The sequence below is a fragment of the Typopeltis vanoorti genome, chromosome 20 (assembly GCF_054136105.1).
Source record: "Typopeltis vanoorti isolate ZY-2024b chromosome 20, IOZ_Tvanoo_1.0, whole genome shotgun sequence".
Lineage (NCBI taxonomy): Eukaryota > Metazoa > Arthropoda > Arachnida > Uropygi > Thelyphonidae > Typopeltis > Typopeltis vanoorti.
This window is the reverse complement of record NC_143568.1, coordinates 69,969,252-69,987,102: the sequence shown is the minus strand read 5'-3', so window position 1 is coordinate 69,987,102 and position 17,851 is coordinate 69,969,252. Positions and strand designations below refer to the sequence as shown.

The window sequence follows — 17,851 nt, the reverse complement described above, 5'->3', positions numbered from 1 at the left end:
AATATTTAGAGTATATGTGGTATTACTGCTTGTGGTGAGCAAATGAAGCATTAAAATTACATTTAGTGAAATTATTATTTTTATTCCTTTTTTTTTTTTTTTACAGCGTCATGAAATGGAAACTAGCCGGCGCCGTTTCTTCTTATGATTTTTTATTTTTGTAAATATTTTATATAGTTCTGTTGTAAAATAAAATATTTATCTCAAAAACATAATGAATTTTGTAAGCATTTCATTGTGTGAATTCTTAGAATTAACATTACATAGGGAAATCATATTTATGTAATTGAAATTTTGTCATCATCATCATCATCATCAAATTCCTGCCATGTACCCTCAAGGGGTGTACAGGATATGACAGTACTACATGAAAAAATTACATCATTACTAACTTCCTATCTACAATTTTCCTCCAAATCAGTCTGTTACTTGTCAAGACTCCAACATTATCAGATCTTATATTTCTATCGTCTAAGGCACTTTGTACCGTATCAATCCACCTATATCTTGGTCTTCCTCTGGGTCGTTTTCCTGCCAACCTGGCAGAGAACACTTGTTTTGCTAATCTTTCCTCTCACATTCTATTTAAGTGACCATACCATCTGAGATTAGCTCTGCTAACGCATTCCTGGATGCTGACAATGTCAAGTTCTTTCCTAATATCCTCATTTTTAATATGATATTGCCATTGATGCCATCTGTTCACGCCTCTAATCTTTCTCAGGACTCTCATATCTGCGGTCTCTAGTCTTTGGTCAAGTGTTTTACTTCTGACCCAGCTCTCAGATCCATAAGTTAAAATTGGTTTGAATACAGTCTTGTATACAGCTAATTTAGTGTTCCGACTAATTTCTTTCTTATTCCATATGAATTTATTCAATTGACTTCCCACCATACCAGCTTTGCTGATTCTGTTGTCTATTTCTATATTTAGTTTACCATCTTCAGTAAAAATTGTGCCTAAGTAGCTGAAATGTTTTACTTGTTCCACAAGTTCTCCATTCACAACACAGTTGACATTTTCAATGATTCTGCCTATTTTCATTGTCTTTGTCTTTTTATTGCTGACCTTCATACCATATCTATTACAACAGCTATTCAATTTAGTCAGAGAATCTTGCAGACTTGTAGCGGATTTATTTAGAAGTATAACATCATCCGCATAAAGCAAAGAGCTGACATTAACATCTCCAATTTTGATATCAGGTTTAATACCACATTCCTTCATAATGTGATCCATATAGATAATGAATAACAGAGGGGATAATGTACATCCTTGTCTCACACCAGATTTAACATTAAACCATCTTCCTGTACTTCCTTCAATTCTAACTGCTGACTCGCAACTCAAATAAAGACTAAGTATTGCTTGATATAATGCCCCATTGACACCATATAACTGCAGTGTATTGAATAGCTTCTCTCTTGGCACCTTGTCATATGCCTTTTCCAAATCGACAAAACTTAAATACAGATCTTTGTTATATTCCCATGCTTTCTCGACTATTTGTCGTAAAGTGAAGATCTGATCCTGACAGCCTCTATTTGGCCTGAATCCAGCTTGTTCTTCACCAAGCTTTTCTTCCACAATTCTTCTCAACCGTTTCTCAAGTATACTTGCATAGATCTTGCCAGGAACACTCAGTAGGGAAATACCTCTGTAATTCTCACATTCAGTTTTATTTCCCTTTTTATATATGGGTACTATGAGAGCTCTACTCCAATCATCGGGAATTCGTCCCTCTGTCCAGGCTTTCTGAACTATGCAGTGCAGCCACTGTAAGACTCTTATACCACCATACTTCAACATTTCTGGTCGAATATCATCTACTCCTGCTGCCTTTCCACATTTCAAGCCTTTGATGGCTTTTTCTACTTCAAGTATGGATATGTATTCCTGACTGCATACCTGGTCAGTGTTTTTTATCACTGTGCTGTCATCACTGCTTGTTTCATTTAGCAGTTTTTTGAAATTTTGAAATTTTGTGTATTTTTTTAATCTTTACTGATTATTTTCTATCCCAAAATTCTTTATTTTTTGTCATTTCTGATTTTTGCTATGTGGTTTTTATATGTACAGTCAAAAAGCAAGAAAGGACAAAAAAAAAAAAAAAAAAAAATTAACTATAGTATGTGTGAATACCTTAGGGATCAGGTAATCTGGGAACTCCTTAGAGACTGTTCTTAAAAATCATGTTTAAAGCCACCTAAAGGTGATAGTTCCACATCAGGATATGAAAATCATCTGTTAGCTGAAGTGCAAGTGTCCATGTTGCAGTGGAATTTAAACCTACCTATAGTAGAACAGAGAGACTATCTATTTAGCTTAGCTTACCAGGAAAGCTAGGATTGCAGTCGGTGTCTAGTAATTTGTGAATTATGTTTTGATTTTTGTTAGATACAGTGCACTGTTTCTCCAAACTTGAAAAGAAATGCTTGAGTCCACAAACAACTTTCATCTGAAAAAAAGTTGAACAAAGGCTTGAGGAATGGTTTGCGTTTTGAGTGGAGTAGGATGATGATAGTCCTTACTCCAGTGAGCTTTATAAGAAGAAGAAGTAGAGATGTCTCATTTGGAACCATTATATTTATTGCAAAAGGTCACAAGACTAAATCAACACACAAAAAGCCCTTTGTGTGTGTGTGTGATTTTAATTGTACTTTTGGTGTTTATGATTTTTTGTTGGAGTTGTTTTTCTGATCTGCAGTGTCACTGCAGATCAGAAAAACACTTAAGTTTTAATACCGTCTCTCCTGGTTGGTGGTGTCAGAAACTTACATAAATAGCAGAGGAATGGATTGCAGAAGTGCAAGACTAATGAATTTGTTTCCATTCAAGGAGAATATCCAGTATCTTGTTTGTGTATGGCTACTGCTTTGTTGCTGTATCATCAAATGGATGACTTACTAGCTCCTTAGCTAGTTAGTGGTTCATTATGCTTGTGAAGAGTGACCTACATTGCATAAGTGGAAGGAGGGGGAAGCCATTGGATTCTACAGCCAGTCAACACCTAAAGAGTAGTTTCAAAGTCCATTATTTCAAAAAAAGTACTGAAGAATGCCAAGTCTTTTGGGTTTTGCAGTATTGCCAAGATAAGGAATTGCTTCTCATAAAAATTTCAAAAAATTCCAAGGGAATGATCTATTATTCTAAACCAGCACGCCCGGCCACTTCAGGTTTTCAAAAATAAGGTGGTGCTGTTTCACTGCATGATGAAAGTCATTTACCATTTCTTCCACCTATGAAAGATATGCTTATTAGCTGGCAGTACTTACTCGATGTGCCACAGTTCTGTTTGTAGAAATAGATCACTTTGTTGGGAAAGTGGGATGGGCTTGGTTGAGAGAAGCAATTGGTTGCATTAGAGATTATTTTATCTTAGCCTTCCCCACAATATTAATGTATACAAGAGGTCTGCCATCTATGTGGGTAGAAGATTACAAATGAAGAAAAAGAAAGATGAAAATCACAAATCTGTGTTCTGTTCTGAACTGCATTTTGTTGTCCAGTTATCCATATGTCTTTCCCGTTAATAACCCTACTGGGCTAATTATAGCTGTTAAACATATATTTATATTGCAAACACAAAAAAATATCAGCACATTCAACAGTGTTATAGATTATCAAAATAACATAACATTTTAATTAACTATCCTCCAGCTATAACAAAAAATTCTTCAAGTTGTTGAAATTTTATCCTTTTAAATCATATTTGGACTGGCTTGAATGATTTTTTGCAACTGTTATGAGCTGTACCAGACTGTCTTGAATAATCTTGTGGTCTTAATCATACCTAATAAGCAATATCTCTCCTTTCTCTGTGCCCTGTCATGGATGTTCTACCAAAGCGTGTAATTACCATTATGCACTTCAGTAGAGGAACATCCATGTTACACCATAAATATTCATTTTTCAAGCTTCATTCATTAGCAAGTGAGAACATAATAGCTCTTGGTTTATCTGAACTCTGCACTGTCATATTTGTCATTAAATTTTCCTTAATTTTATTTTTAAAATGTTATGGATTTTATGACTTTACTTGAACTCAATGGATCTGCCAATATTTATGATATCTTTGCTGCCAGGCCATTTCTGAATACTGAGAAACTGATTCCATTAGTTGTCAAAGCCAATAGTCATGCACATAGTCCACTGAGAATCCACTAAGAGCTGCCATCTTACTGTGGATTATTTAATGTTAAACTGAAGCACTATACTAAAAATTCTACTTTAGTTCTTTAAAATAATCTTAGTTTTAAATCATCTATCTCCACTAAATCTATCAACTTTGCTAATTTAGAATTGCTTCCATTAAACAATTATTTAGATCACAGCCCCAAGTAACATAGTTACATTCCCACAATCTAATATACGAGGGCTGTTCAATAAGTAATAAGACTAATTTTACTGTCGCGAAACCACTCATCACAATATTAATTTCTGTGGAATAAAGAAATGTCGCTGTCTGTATTAACAAAAGAGGTTGATAGATGGCATATACGCGCTGATGTGCCAGTGTCACGTGACTAAACGCAAGCTTGTTTCAGCGCGCCTATGAGCCACGACCAATTGTTGAAATGGAAGCGTCCTTGGAACAGTGTTATGCGATTAAATTTTGTGCGCGTTTGCAAAAATCGGCATCGGACACTTTTAACATAATATGCGAAGCTTTCCATGATGAAGCAATGTCGAGGGCAAGTGTTTTTCGCTGGCATAAAACTTTTAAGGAAGGAAGGCAAAATGTGGAAGATCTTGAACGTGAGGGAAGACCTTCAACGTCCATCACAGAGACAGTGATCAACACAGCAGCGATTATCATCAAGGAGGATCGCAGACGCCAGCTGCATGTTGTTCTGAATATTTCTGTGGGAAGTGTTCACTCAATCATGGCTGAACATTTGGGACTGAAACGTGTTTGCGCCCGATGGATTCCCAAACTCTTGACACCGGGGAAAAGGCAGCATCGAGTGGATGTGTGCACAGAATGAAAAGAAAGACTGGAACAAGAAGGCGACAACTTCTTAAAACGCATCATTACAGCAGATGAAGCTTGGTTGTATCACTATGACCCTACAATGAAACAACAAAGCAGTGAATGGAAGCATCCATCTTTGCCTACCACCAAGAAAGCAAAAACTGTAAAATCGGCTGTTAAAGTTATGACCATAATGTTTTTTGACTATGAAGTCATTGTCTACCAACATGCTGTAGATCCTGGGAATACCGTAAACGGCTCATACTATGCGGATGTTTTACGGACAATGGTACAGCATGTCAAAAGGAAGCATCCATTGCTGAAGAATGGCTTCTTATTGCACCACGAAAATGCAAGGCCACATATTGCTGGTTGTGTAGTGGACGTTTTGCAGAAGAACAACATAGATATCCTACCACACCCTCCATACAGTCCTGATCTTGCACCGTGCGATTTCTGGCTGTTTCCTCAGCTTAAGAAACCACTAAGAGGCCGCTATTTCGAAAGCAGCAAAGCACGTGTAAAAGCTGCGGAGGCGGTTTTGAAAGAACTCTCAAAAAGTGGACTTTCACATGTGTTTAAGAAGTGGACGCAACGTTGGGACAAATGCATCGCGTCTCATGGTAGTTACTTCGAAAAAGACCATGTAAATGATGACGATTAAAGGTAATCTGTTTTCTGTATAAATATAGTCTTATAACTTATTGGACAGCCTTCGTACATAACATTCTTGATCAGTCTTAACACAGAATTGCTATAGCTTTAAATGTCAGCATTATAATACAGACTCGTACCATAGTTTAGTGATTGCAAACATCAAGTTGAAATTAAAAAAGAAATATAAACCCCAACATCAGGATAGAAGAGATACAGCATGAATAAGTGAAGCAGAAATAGGAAGAAGGTACAGAACACTGTTAGAAGAGAAACTTGTGGAGAAAGAAAAAAACTCGAATTTAAAGAGTGAAAAGAGTAATGAAGGTGATAGAAGATGCAGTTGAAGAAACAGTACCAGCAGAAGAGAAGATCAAGAAGAAATGAATTACACAAGAAACACTGAAGTTAGTACAGGAGAAAAGAATGCTGAAGATAAGAAGGGATACATCAGAACAAATAGAAGAGCAATATAGAAGAAAGTATAATGAGATGAAAAAAGCAGTCATAATGGATAAGATGAAATGGTTAGAAGCCCAGTGCAACAATATAGAACAGTACTATGGAGAGCATAAAACAAGGGAGGTATACAAAATGATCAGAACCATTAATAGAAAGTGGCAACCAAAACAGACCACAATTAAAGATGAAAAAGGCAAAGTATTGATGAATAAAGAAAAAATTGTACAGCAGTGGACAAGATACTGCAGTGAATTATATGAAGAAAAACTAGATTCAGATAGCGTTGGGAAACTGACTGAAGAATTGAAGCAGATATCACCACCAGGTAATGAGCATGATATGGACATTTTAAGAGGAGAGGTAGAAAAAGCAATAGGACGGCTAAAACACGATTCTTGGTAACGATAACATTACTGGAGAAATGATTAAATATGGTGGTGAAAGTATGGTTACAGAAATGCACCAACTATGTAATATAGTATGGAAAGAAGGGAAAATACCAGAGGAGTGGGTGAAATCAATATTAGTAACATTATACAAGAAAGGAAATAAGCTAGAATGTAAAAATTATAGAACAATTGCCTTGATAAGTCACCTTGGTAAAGTGGTGATGATCATATTGAGAACACAATTGGAAGCATACCTTGCAGATGAGCAAGCAGGATTTAGAAAGGATAGGACTACAATTCAACAGATTTTGACAATGAGGTTAATAGCAGAGAAAGCTAGGAGAAAAAACAAAAACATATATACTTGCTTTGTTGATTTTCAGAAAACATTTGACAGTATTGACCAGAAAGTGACATTAGCTTATAAAACGGAAGCTGCAATTATTTGGGCACATCTGTAGAATGAGTGAGGACCAGAAGATAAAGACATTTATGTTTGGTATTTTGGATGGTTTAAACAGAAGTAGACTATACAGAGAATGGATACACGATATAAAAGACTGGTGTGGAATGGGTGTACAAAAACTGCGACACTGTGGACTGGACAAAGAAAGGTGGAAGAAGATAGTGAAGCAGGCATCGGACATCAACGGGCAGTGAGCCCATGGTTCGTGATGATGATGATTATAATACAGAAACCATCTAATGCAGTGATTCTCAGCTTTTGTGAGACCATGACCCAGTAAATTCTTTTTTTTTTATAAGACCGAGGGCCTGGTCCCAACAAATTTACTCGTAAAAACCTTTCCAATTTTTTTTAAAGTTCATACATTAAACTAACATAAGTATTAATAATTAATTATGCCATAATCATAAAGAGTATTAGTATACTTATGTATATGGTGTAGCATGTTGACAAATATAAATTACATTTAAATTAATTATCAATTACTGGACTAATGACATCGTGTAGCACATTGTAGTTTCCTCAGGCCAACATCATTAAATTAATTTGTGCTAATGTCAATTTTCACTGACATATCCCATTCTGATCATCAAAAATTTATGATATTATTATAAGTACTTACATGTGAATGCAGACTTTTTTTCTCCTGTGTGCTGGTAGTTTCCCCCTCTTGTACATCCTGGAGATCACCCCTGTAGGCTTGAGGTGGATGAATCACTATTTGTTGCATCACAAACACCTTCAATACAAGGTTTCTTAAGACCAAAATTAAACAAAGTCCTTTATCTCTTATTCATATTAAAATTTAAATCTGTAGGCTTATTACTTTTAAAAAATCACAGCACTCTGGTTTCGAAACAAGCACTTACACACTGTAATATGAACTTGTGAAGAAACAGTGTTCAGTATTACTAGATTTGAGAACCAAATACAAACTACCTTGATCTTCAATTTCAGTGGAAAAATTGTCTTTATACTTCCTTGCTGATTGGTCACTGACATAACACAAATGTTATTTCATTCAATTTTGAGAACAGATCGGCTTGCAGGCAATTTTTATGACCGGTCATAAACAGCGGCATTCCCTTTCCCAAATGTTGAGAGATTTAGATGTGTAAAAATTGTTGATAATTCATGAATACTTCCATGTTTAAAAATACGTGACTTGGTCACTAACATTTGTTACACAAATGTTATTTAGGTTACTGGTGTTCTGGGTTTGAGCTTTTCAACACATTCATGAATATTATTCTCCTCAGAATATTTATTCTGAGGAGAATAATATTTATTCATGAAAAATGCTTAGAAAACTAAAATGATAAATTCCAGGAGACTTTCTCGTGGCCTGGTGGTTGAGAAACACTGATCTAATATACAATCAAATAGCAAGGAGGATCAGAGGAAGAGGATTCAAACAAGTAGGAATCCTACTTGTTAGAATACTCTTCATCTGATTCATTCATCAAAAGGCAGCTGTTTTTTATCACTAGAATTATCTACTCCCAATTTGTCACTTTCAATTCTGTAATACTTATCTTCCTAAAGTAGAAGTTTGTTAGCCTACTGAGTCGCTATCTTCATTCCCATAGCAATTCTCAGTTAATTTCCAGATAACTGTTGCACCCAGATAACTTTCAGTGACCTTCCCACAAAGTATTATATGAACTTTATTATGCGCACAGTAAAAAAATATCATATAAAATTTTTCTAAACAGTGAATAGGATTGTGTAGAGTGATGTATACTTTAATAATTTCAACAACATTAAAAGTAATATTTTTATTAATTACTGCCAAAAATTCAAAATTATTTTTTGATTTGAAATACAAAAGTGAAAGTGAAGTGATGATTCTAATTACAATATACACATGTTGAGTTCAGAATTTCAAGTATTTTGATAGTCATTAGTTGTAATTTGTATTAATACAACTCCTAAATACATATACAATATTAATCAATGTAGACTACATGATGATGTACATTTAAATCAAAACAAAAATCAAGTTATACATTTAAATTTAAAAAAATTAACATGCTTGCAGATTTTTTTAATTATATTATGTAATATGGGATCATGACATGCGCAAATTTTGCCAAATAGGCAACATTTTTTGCATACAGATTTGAGAATTCTGGCTGTAACATCTTATAAAAATTTAGTCTTGGTGTTTAAAAAAAATAAGTAAAATCATTTGAATCTCTATATTTTAAAAATGCCTTATGAATTCTTTAAAAACTAAATATAAATATATAAAATTAAAAGTATCTTTACAGATACAGAATCTCAAAATGACTACACAGAAATTAATCTGAAAAGAAAATAAAGGGTGTAAGAGTTTAGGTTATGGACATTCTGAGTTGAAGATTCATCTTAAAATCTGAATAATTACTGAAAATCCATATATATACAGTTTATAATCTATATATACATTCTACAGGAGAATTGCAGGTAACATAATGGGAAACAACTTTTTTTTTCAACATTTAAGGATAATATTGGTTGTATTTTGTGTACATGATGTTCAAACACTCATGTACATGAGTATTGGTATTCATGTACAGAGCCCACTGTATACATGCTCTTGACCATGATGTCCTCCTAAAAGTGGTGCTGTAAAAAGAGGGAAAAAAACCCATTGAAACATATAATTAAAAAAAAACTTACATTAATGGTTCTGTAATAGAAGTTAATCTTTTAAACAACTAAAATAAATAACACCAAAAGAGTTATTTTTCGTATTGCTTGATTAGATATTTGCTGCAAGCCTTTTCATATGCCTGTAGAGACAATCATTGTTTAATACATGTATGCAAGCACAGCAATGGTTGAAACTACAATACTGTCTGTAGATAGCTAATGACATTATTAGTTTCAGCGGAGGGTGTAGCTCAGTGGAAGTGGCACTTGGTCGCTCAAAGTTAGACTTAAGTTCAAGTCTAGTCGCCAACTGGAGGAACCTTTTCTAAGCCTTTCTTTGACTGGTTCCCGAATTAATCGATCTCTGGAACGGGCAAGCGGGTTTTTCCTTCCGGAAACTCAAGATAATCGACCATAGTACCCACATTATTTTAGACAGTAAGATATCTTGTTAGGGTTAGGTACCAAGAGATGGCAGCACTTGTTTACCAGCCTCTTCATCGGTGGCTGCTTTAATTAGTGATAGACATGGGCCAGCTATCTCTGATTGGCTACCGATGGAGATTGAACTGCCCACTCAGTCTCCAAAAGCTAGGTAGGGTATAAAGGCCTCGCCTACTCCCTATGAGGGAATAAAATGCGTTAGCTGATTTTTTTTTTTTATTATTTTTTTATTTTTTATTAGTTTCAGCTGTTGTAACTGTTCAGTATACACCCAATTCTCCATTTACATGGTAGATTGGTTCCAGAAAAAAAAAAACGTGTAAATGAAAACTGTGTAGAAAAGACTACAGTGCATATGAAAAAATAGAAGAATGGTTCCAGATGTGAAAACCTGATACGAACAATAAGTTATTTTCAAACAAAACATGAAAATCATTGAATAAAACTATTTAATTTTAATGGAATATTTTTTATTTTAAATACTTATTTAAAGTATATACATATGTATCTTTCTTAAAGAAAATAGTGTGTCGCTAATAAAAATAAATTTGAAAAGGTCCAAATACACCTGCACACATTTGGTATGTTTAACTAATAACATACCAAATACATATGTTATTAGTTAAATTTTATTTGCTGTCACTTTCTGACAGTAGCCACATTATTTTGTGTGAGACTGGAATTAAATTACTTCCATCACTTGAAACACTTTGGCCATCTTGTTTATACTGCAACGGCGAAACGTAATTTTCAATAATTCTGAAGGTTGATTTTTTTTACCATGAACTCTGTAATTAATTGTTGAGATCCAGTTTTGACTAGATCTTTGTATAATTCTTTATATTGCACCATACATGACTTCAGTTCACGTTTAAACTGTTCGTATTTGGATCATGAAGAAAATTACTTTGCAATTTACTAGCCATTTGAAGCCCTTTAATTAATCCTGCATTTTCTTTTTCATCGAGATTCTCAAGGACAGCTTCTATTATTTCGTCATCACTAACAATCTTGTCAACCATCAAGTCTTCAATATTTGAAGACGAAAAATCATCAAATCTTTCTCCGCCAACTGCATGTGCTAATCTGATGATATTGGGATATTCAATTGTATGCAAAAGGTACAGGATTTTTCTTTTCTTTTTTTTTTCACACATTCTGGTCAAGTAACTTTCCAGCATGCATTTAAAGTTGATAGTTTCAATTCTGATAACCCAACTTAGCAAGTTTGATGCAATCCAAAATAGAAAATTTCTTCCACGCATTAATAACTGTCAGTAAATTATCCTTATCTAGTTTATCCAAAATGTATTAGAATGTTCTTCTTATGTAGTAAGTTTTGAAGGTTGCGATCACACCCTGGTCTAGTGGTTGTATTAAGGATGTTGTTATTAGGTGGAAGAAAACAAAATTCCACATTTGGGTGTTCTAAAACAGGATGGTCAGGTGCATTGTCTATAATCGATACAACTCTATAAAGTCCAGATTTTTTCCAACAAATGCTATTTAATTTCTACAACAAAACATTGATGGAACCATTAATTAAAAATTTCTTTTGTAACCCAACCTTTTTCGTTTGTCTTCCAGGACACTGGTAATGTGTTAAAATCCACACCTTTCATTGCCCGCAATCTTAGGGATCAATTAATAACATACATACAATGTATGTTATTAACATACAATCTCCTGAAGCACTGCTGCAAAATAATAGTCACATGATCTGTAGCTGCTTTAAAGCCACCAACACTTTTTTGTAATTTTGCTAGATAAGTTCTACTTGGCATTTTTTCCCAAAAAAGGGTGGTCTCATCTACATTCCAAACTTGATGAGGAATGTGTAGCCACCATTTTCAATAATTTTGGACAGTTTTGAAAGAAATTCACTGCCGGCTCATCTTCAGGTGCAGCTTCTCCTTTTATTTTTACATTATGAAGCACATATCTTTTGAGAAATTTTGTAAGCCAACCTATGCTTGCAGAAAAATCACAATTGTTTTGATGTTGTCAGCTCCTTTTTCTGAATCTGTACAACCGTAATGCTTTCTGCTTGATGATGACTTTTCCGGCTGAAGGTATATTTGTGAGCAATCTTCTATCCACATTACTAGGGCCTTTTCCATCTTCACTTTTATAATGTCTTTCGTTTACGATAACAAGTTGGCACCTAAATTTGTTCCATAAAGAACAGATTTTCTAATGGCCTCTTCATTTTTCTTAATCATTCTCACAGTAGCTTTGTTCAATCCAAAATATTTCCCTGAGGATAATGAACCTTCTCCAGCTGCTAAACGATCTAAAATTTGGATCTTAGTTTCTAAAGAAATAGCTTTTCTTTTCTTCTGTCTAATTGAATTATTTGACATCATGATTAATGGGGAATGTAACAAAAATATCAGAGAATAATTAATTTTACTAATTTGATATTATGCATACAAAACTTTCATGAATAGTACATAAGACGTGTTTCGAATTCTAAACAAGAAATGATTGTTTAGCAAACAGGCTTAACTCCTTCCAAGCAGCTTTATATAGGCGACCTCCCATAACAAAACCAACTTAACTTTGAGGAATCAGCATAGCACCCTTCTGCTTCCAGGAACCAACTTCAGAGAATCTTAATTACAAAAATTGATTTTTTTGTTGTAGCCACAATTGTCTACATTCTGTAGCATAGAGTAATTTCTGATATTTAAAACATTGAAGGTGGGGGGGTCCCCAAAATTCAAATTTTGAATTTTGGGCGGTCCCCTAGGAAATGATAATTATAACGGAAATAACCTTTTTAACAGAACTGAATTCAAATAGAAATTTTAAAAATAAACAGCATTTGAACTGTGTTAAATCAAAATATACAGTGTTAAAAAAGCCATGTAAAAAGAGATTTAGCTGTTTTTTAATTGGTATTTTGTAATTATTCATGTGGTTTGTCATCTGCAAGATTAGTGTACATTATTATTAATCTCTCATCAAGAATATTTCTCTGAATTAGTATATTAATTATCACCACTCCAGTATTATCAGATCTTATATTTCTGGCTTCTGCACTTCTTGCTGCATCAATCTATATAGATCTTGGTCTTCTGCTGGTCTTTTTCTTGCCATCCTAACAAAAAACACTTCTTTTGCTAACCTTTCCTCTCCCATTCTGTTTAAGTGACCACACTACCTGAGATTAATGCTACTCACGCATTCTTGAATGATAACAATGTCAAGTTCCTTCCTAATATTTTCATTTTTAATAAGAAGTTAAAACTGGTTTGAACACCATCCTGTGTATGGGTTTAGTGTTTTGGCTAATTTCTCTTATTCTGTATAAATTTATTCAACTGGTTCCTCACCACATCAGCATTGCATATTCTGTTATTCATTTCAATATTTCATTTGCCATCTTCACTAAACATTGAATTTACTTGAATTGTAATATGGGTTGTTAAATGCATTTGAAGTTCTCCGTGTCATCTATTTTTCAACTGCATTTGAGAGCCTGAGAATTTGAAGAAACAAGTGGTCTTGGAGAAGTTGAGGAGTTTGTTATAAGTTGATGCTGTAGCATTGACAATGCCAGAAGGGCAACTAATCACTATAGCAGAATAATGAAATTTTTGTTGCCAATGATAAAAGTGAAGAAGTACAAGCTACTTTAAATAAAAATAAAATATGAGGCTTTCTCCCCCACAATGGTTTGAACTCACAAACTGTGTTGTAGTGTGTATGCCATCTCCTCTGCCAACCAAGCCTGGTAATTGAAAGGACACCACATTTGCCATTTGATGGGAAAGATGTGGATTTCATTGTCAACTAGGTTATAAAGAACTTTTATAACTTTTTAACTAAAATGAGTTAAAGATAGCAAGATTTTTCATCCTGAAAACTGGCTTTAGAATATGCAGTAGCTGTCAAGACCCACCCCCCAAGATCATCCATTTCCTAATGTAAATAGTAATGTTAAAAAATGCAATTGAATATATAAATTTAAAACTACAGCATTTGTAAATTCACATACAAATGCAAATCGGCTATACTTAGGGTGTATGGAAGATTTGTACACTGCATTTTTTTTTTTTAAAGTTCATGTGAGAAATATATAGAACAAAAATTCAAATGTTACTTAAGTACACATTACATCAATCATTATTAGGTGTTTTTAAGTGCATTGGAGTATAATGATTAAACGAAGCAGTATTTCATAAAAACATTTTGCAGACTTATTGCTCTACAAGAACAGTATTTGGTATACCCCCCCCCATACCATGTTTGTCACCAAATAGATAACTCTTCTCCCCCCAACCAGATGAAACTGAGTTTATTAATCCCACAACTTGTGAAATTGACCCTAACACATAGGTATATACAAATAAATACTAATCAGGGTTAAGAATGTTGTCTCTCATATAGTCCTGGAAACAGTTTTTTATCCTGCAAAACAGACAAACTAGGTAAAGAACATGCATTTAACTAATCTAATATTAGCCTCATAGACTGCTGTCTAATCAAAAATATCTGGACACTTTCATAGAAGCCATCACAATTATGCTCATATAGGTATAAAAGAAAACATCGTCTTGCAATCTTCATAGACAAATATTAACAGTGAAATGGACCATACTAAATAGCTCAGCGACTCAACGTAGCACTACTAAAAGATGCCACTTCGGCAAGAACCAAGTTTGGGAAATTTCTGCCTTGATCAACTGTAAGTAACCAGACTAAAAGTATACAATACATTAGCCCTACCAGTCTTAATGTATGGAAGCGAAATCTGGACAATAAAACAAAAAGACAAACAAAGATTAATAACAGCAGAAATGAAGTTTATGAGAAAAACTGCAAGTATACCCTATTTGATCACAAAAGAAACGAAGAAATTATGAAAGAATTAAACCAAGAACCAGTAATAGAAAAAATTAAAAAATATAAACATAAAAAAACCAGGACGTCCTCTTAAATGATGACTTATAAGGTGGAACAGGCCATGCTAGGCCTAAATCCTTGATATGCATGATGATGATGATCAACTAAGTGATGTTATTGTGAGGTGGAAATGCCTAAATGTTTGCTAATTAATTCTGAAATGCTTCTGTATTGGGTGGAGTATTGTAAAGCTCCTGCCCTTGGGCTCTGGAGAAGTAGCAACATGTTCTCTGGACTGATGAATTATGCCTCACAGTCTGACAGTTGAGTGAGTTTGGCAGATCAGGAGAAAACTACCTGTCCAAATGTGTTATTCTTATTGTAAAGTTTGGTGGAGGAGGCATCATGACCTGGAGATGTTTTTTATAGTTCAGACTGCTCCTGCCCCCCAATTCTAGTGATGGGGAATTGTATTCTGTGCTTGTATGGCAGCAATTCGGTCCTGTATCAACACAACAATGCCCCATTCACAAAGTAAGATCTGTGCAGGAATGGTTCGATGAGATGGGTATTGAAGAACTTGACTGGCCTACACAGAAGAAACCCTAATCTACCCCTCCCCTTCCTCCATCAAACACCTGTAGGATGAAATGAAATGCTGACTGCAAGCCAAGCTGAATTGCCTGACCTCGCTAATGCTCTCCTCAAAGAAAATTACCACAGCAACATACCAAAATCTAGTGGAAAATTTTCTTAGAAGACTGAAGGCTGTTGTAGCAGTGTATGAGTGCTTTTCATTAATTAGAAGGTTATTTAATATTTCCAACTATGAAAACTAACACTGAAACATGATTTATATAAGCAAATACGTTCCCAAACACCTTTTATTCTCCAGAGCAATTAGATGGAACACTTTAGTCCTAACTTTCCAGAGTTGGTTGACAGCTATCTTCACCTGGCAATGGTGATTGAGTTCCAAATCCAACAAAAGATCTTGAATGTGAATACAGCAGAAAACAATTTCTAAAGCCTAGCTAATAAAGTATTGTGTAGTTTAATAAAAAGCCAGTTATATGTTTTAAATCTTTAAATTTGACAGTGAATCACAATACTTCTATAAGTTATGTTTCAATATTAGTGTAGTATCTTCATGATAATAAATCCTGTAACAGCATTTTACTCCCCAAAGGGAGTTGGCAGTAGTCTTTGGAAATCAACAGGCAATCAGTCCTTACCTCTCAAACACCAAGATAAAGTGAATTTCTGCAGTGCATTATATGAAAGTCAATGTTCGGAACTCTTAATTAGCATTTGTGTACTCGCATTTGTCTTCTAATGGTTCAGTGATGGCTAATGGAGCAGTCTCCATTAGCCATCACTGAAAGCTGAGCCTGTGGCTATAGATAATTTTAGAAGAAAGGTTGCAGCAGAAAATTGCCATCTCATGATTCTAAATCCTAACACTCATACATTTCTGTATGAATGAGTTCTGTGGCTGATTTTTTGGAGATGCATTGTTAAAAATCCAAATTTCTGAGAGGAGAAAAACCTCCATCCATGCATCAAAGATTGACTAACTCAGAAAATAGCTGTAAAACTATAATGTAGAGAAATCTTCAGAGAAAATCTCTGAAGTCATCACTCCTATAGGGAAGGTTATAGCTTACAGAATTCTGAGTGCTTTCCATTTAGTAATGATTTTTTTTTTTTTACTGTAAGAGAACTTGCATGTGAGTTATTTATGAAAATTGTTTTTAATTTTTCAAGCAGGAGCTCAACTCAAATTCTTTAGGACTTTTAATATGTTAATTAGAATATCCAAACAAGCAGCACTTCAATGGCATTTCTATTTACCATGAAACAGTGAGGTTATTGCTTCAAAACTTATATATAATTAAATATATAGGAAAATCGCAACCATATGCCTGGGGAAGGAGTGTCCCAGGTTCGATTCCCGTTGTAGACGTGAGGAATTTGAGGATCTTCTTCAGGCATAGCCAAGTTAGCCGGTCTTGGGCGCGGTCAGTAGGGTTTTTTCTGCCAGTTTATCTGGCGTTTTTCATCCCGCAAGCAGGCAAACCGGCCCCGTGAACATACACCTCTACAGTCAAAAAAATATATATCCCAGCGGCAGACCAGGTGACGGGTCGGTTGGGAGTAGTACTAACAAGAAGTCGCATCTATGTAACACGCGGACCCTGCATAGGAAGCGGGAATAATGCGTAGAAGAAGGTTAAAAATATAGGATAAAATACAAAAGCCAGAAATACTAATTATAGCCACTGCTAATATCACTCTTTCACCAATATAAATTAGCATACCACTAGAAACCCATATCAGGTCATTGTTTAGAAAGTTGGTGCATCACTAAAGAAAGTAGGCAAGATTTGGTACATAAATGCAGTCACCAGAACTTAATGAGAACATTTGGTGTTAAGAAAATTATACAACCAGAAAAATGAGATTTGTAAAAAAAAAATTGCAGTGCAATCAGGAGAAATATTCTTCGTGTAGTCCACAAAAATCAAACAAAAAACTCTTGGAAAAATTCACTTCATCTCCATCGATGGACATGACGCATTCCCCCATTGGCATGGATGTTTGTGATTGTCTTTAGGTTAGAGATGAATTTGAGTTGGATATGTCCAGTGGGGACCTAAAGTGGCTTAAAGGTCAAAGCTGTATAACTGAGAGGAGACCTCCACATAGCCTTTAAAGGAATGCAGAGAACCAACCAGTGCTTCTGAAATAATGTCCAATCCTCACCTTCTCGTTATGGACCCTGTTGGGTATCTACCTGGATACTGAACAAATTTGGGATTTAGCCGACCAAATTGTATTCTTATTGGCTTGAACCAATATACAAAATGATGGTACAACATGACAAAATTTCATGCTGGCTGGGGCGTCGCCCGGTTAAACAAGGCCCCCGTTGTTTTCGCCAGGGAACCAGGGTGAACAGCGAAAAGTCA

General features: G+C 34.8%; 1 protein-coding gene and 1 long non-coding RNA gene across 3 annotated transcripts in view; one reads left to right on the top strand and one right to left on the bottom strand.

Annotated features, from left to right (window-relative positions):
• LOC150095550 (ribosome production factor 1) overlaps nt 1-215 on the top strand; it is a 77,789-nt gene extending 77,574 nt beyond the window's left edge. Inside the window, exon 9 of the mRNA XM_090410164.1 lies at nt 107-215. Coding sequence (XP_090266290.1) covers nt 107-148 — 42 coding nt within the window. The 3' untranslated portion in view covers nt 149-215. The remainder of the gene's footprint in view (nt 1-106) is intronic.
• An 8,495-nt stretch (nt 216-8,710) lies between these two features.
• Nucleotides 8,711-17,851, bottom strand: part of LOC150095549 (uncharacterized) — a 108,411-nt gene continuing 99,270 nt past the window's right edge. For both annotated transcript variants that reach the window (XR_016550088.1, XR_016550087.1), the window contains one exon: nt 8,711-9,557. This is a non-coding gene — a long non-coding RNA (uncharacterized LOC150095549). The remainder of the gene's footprint in view (nt 9,558-17,851) is intronic.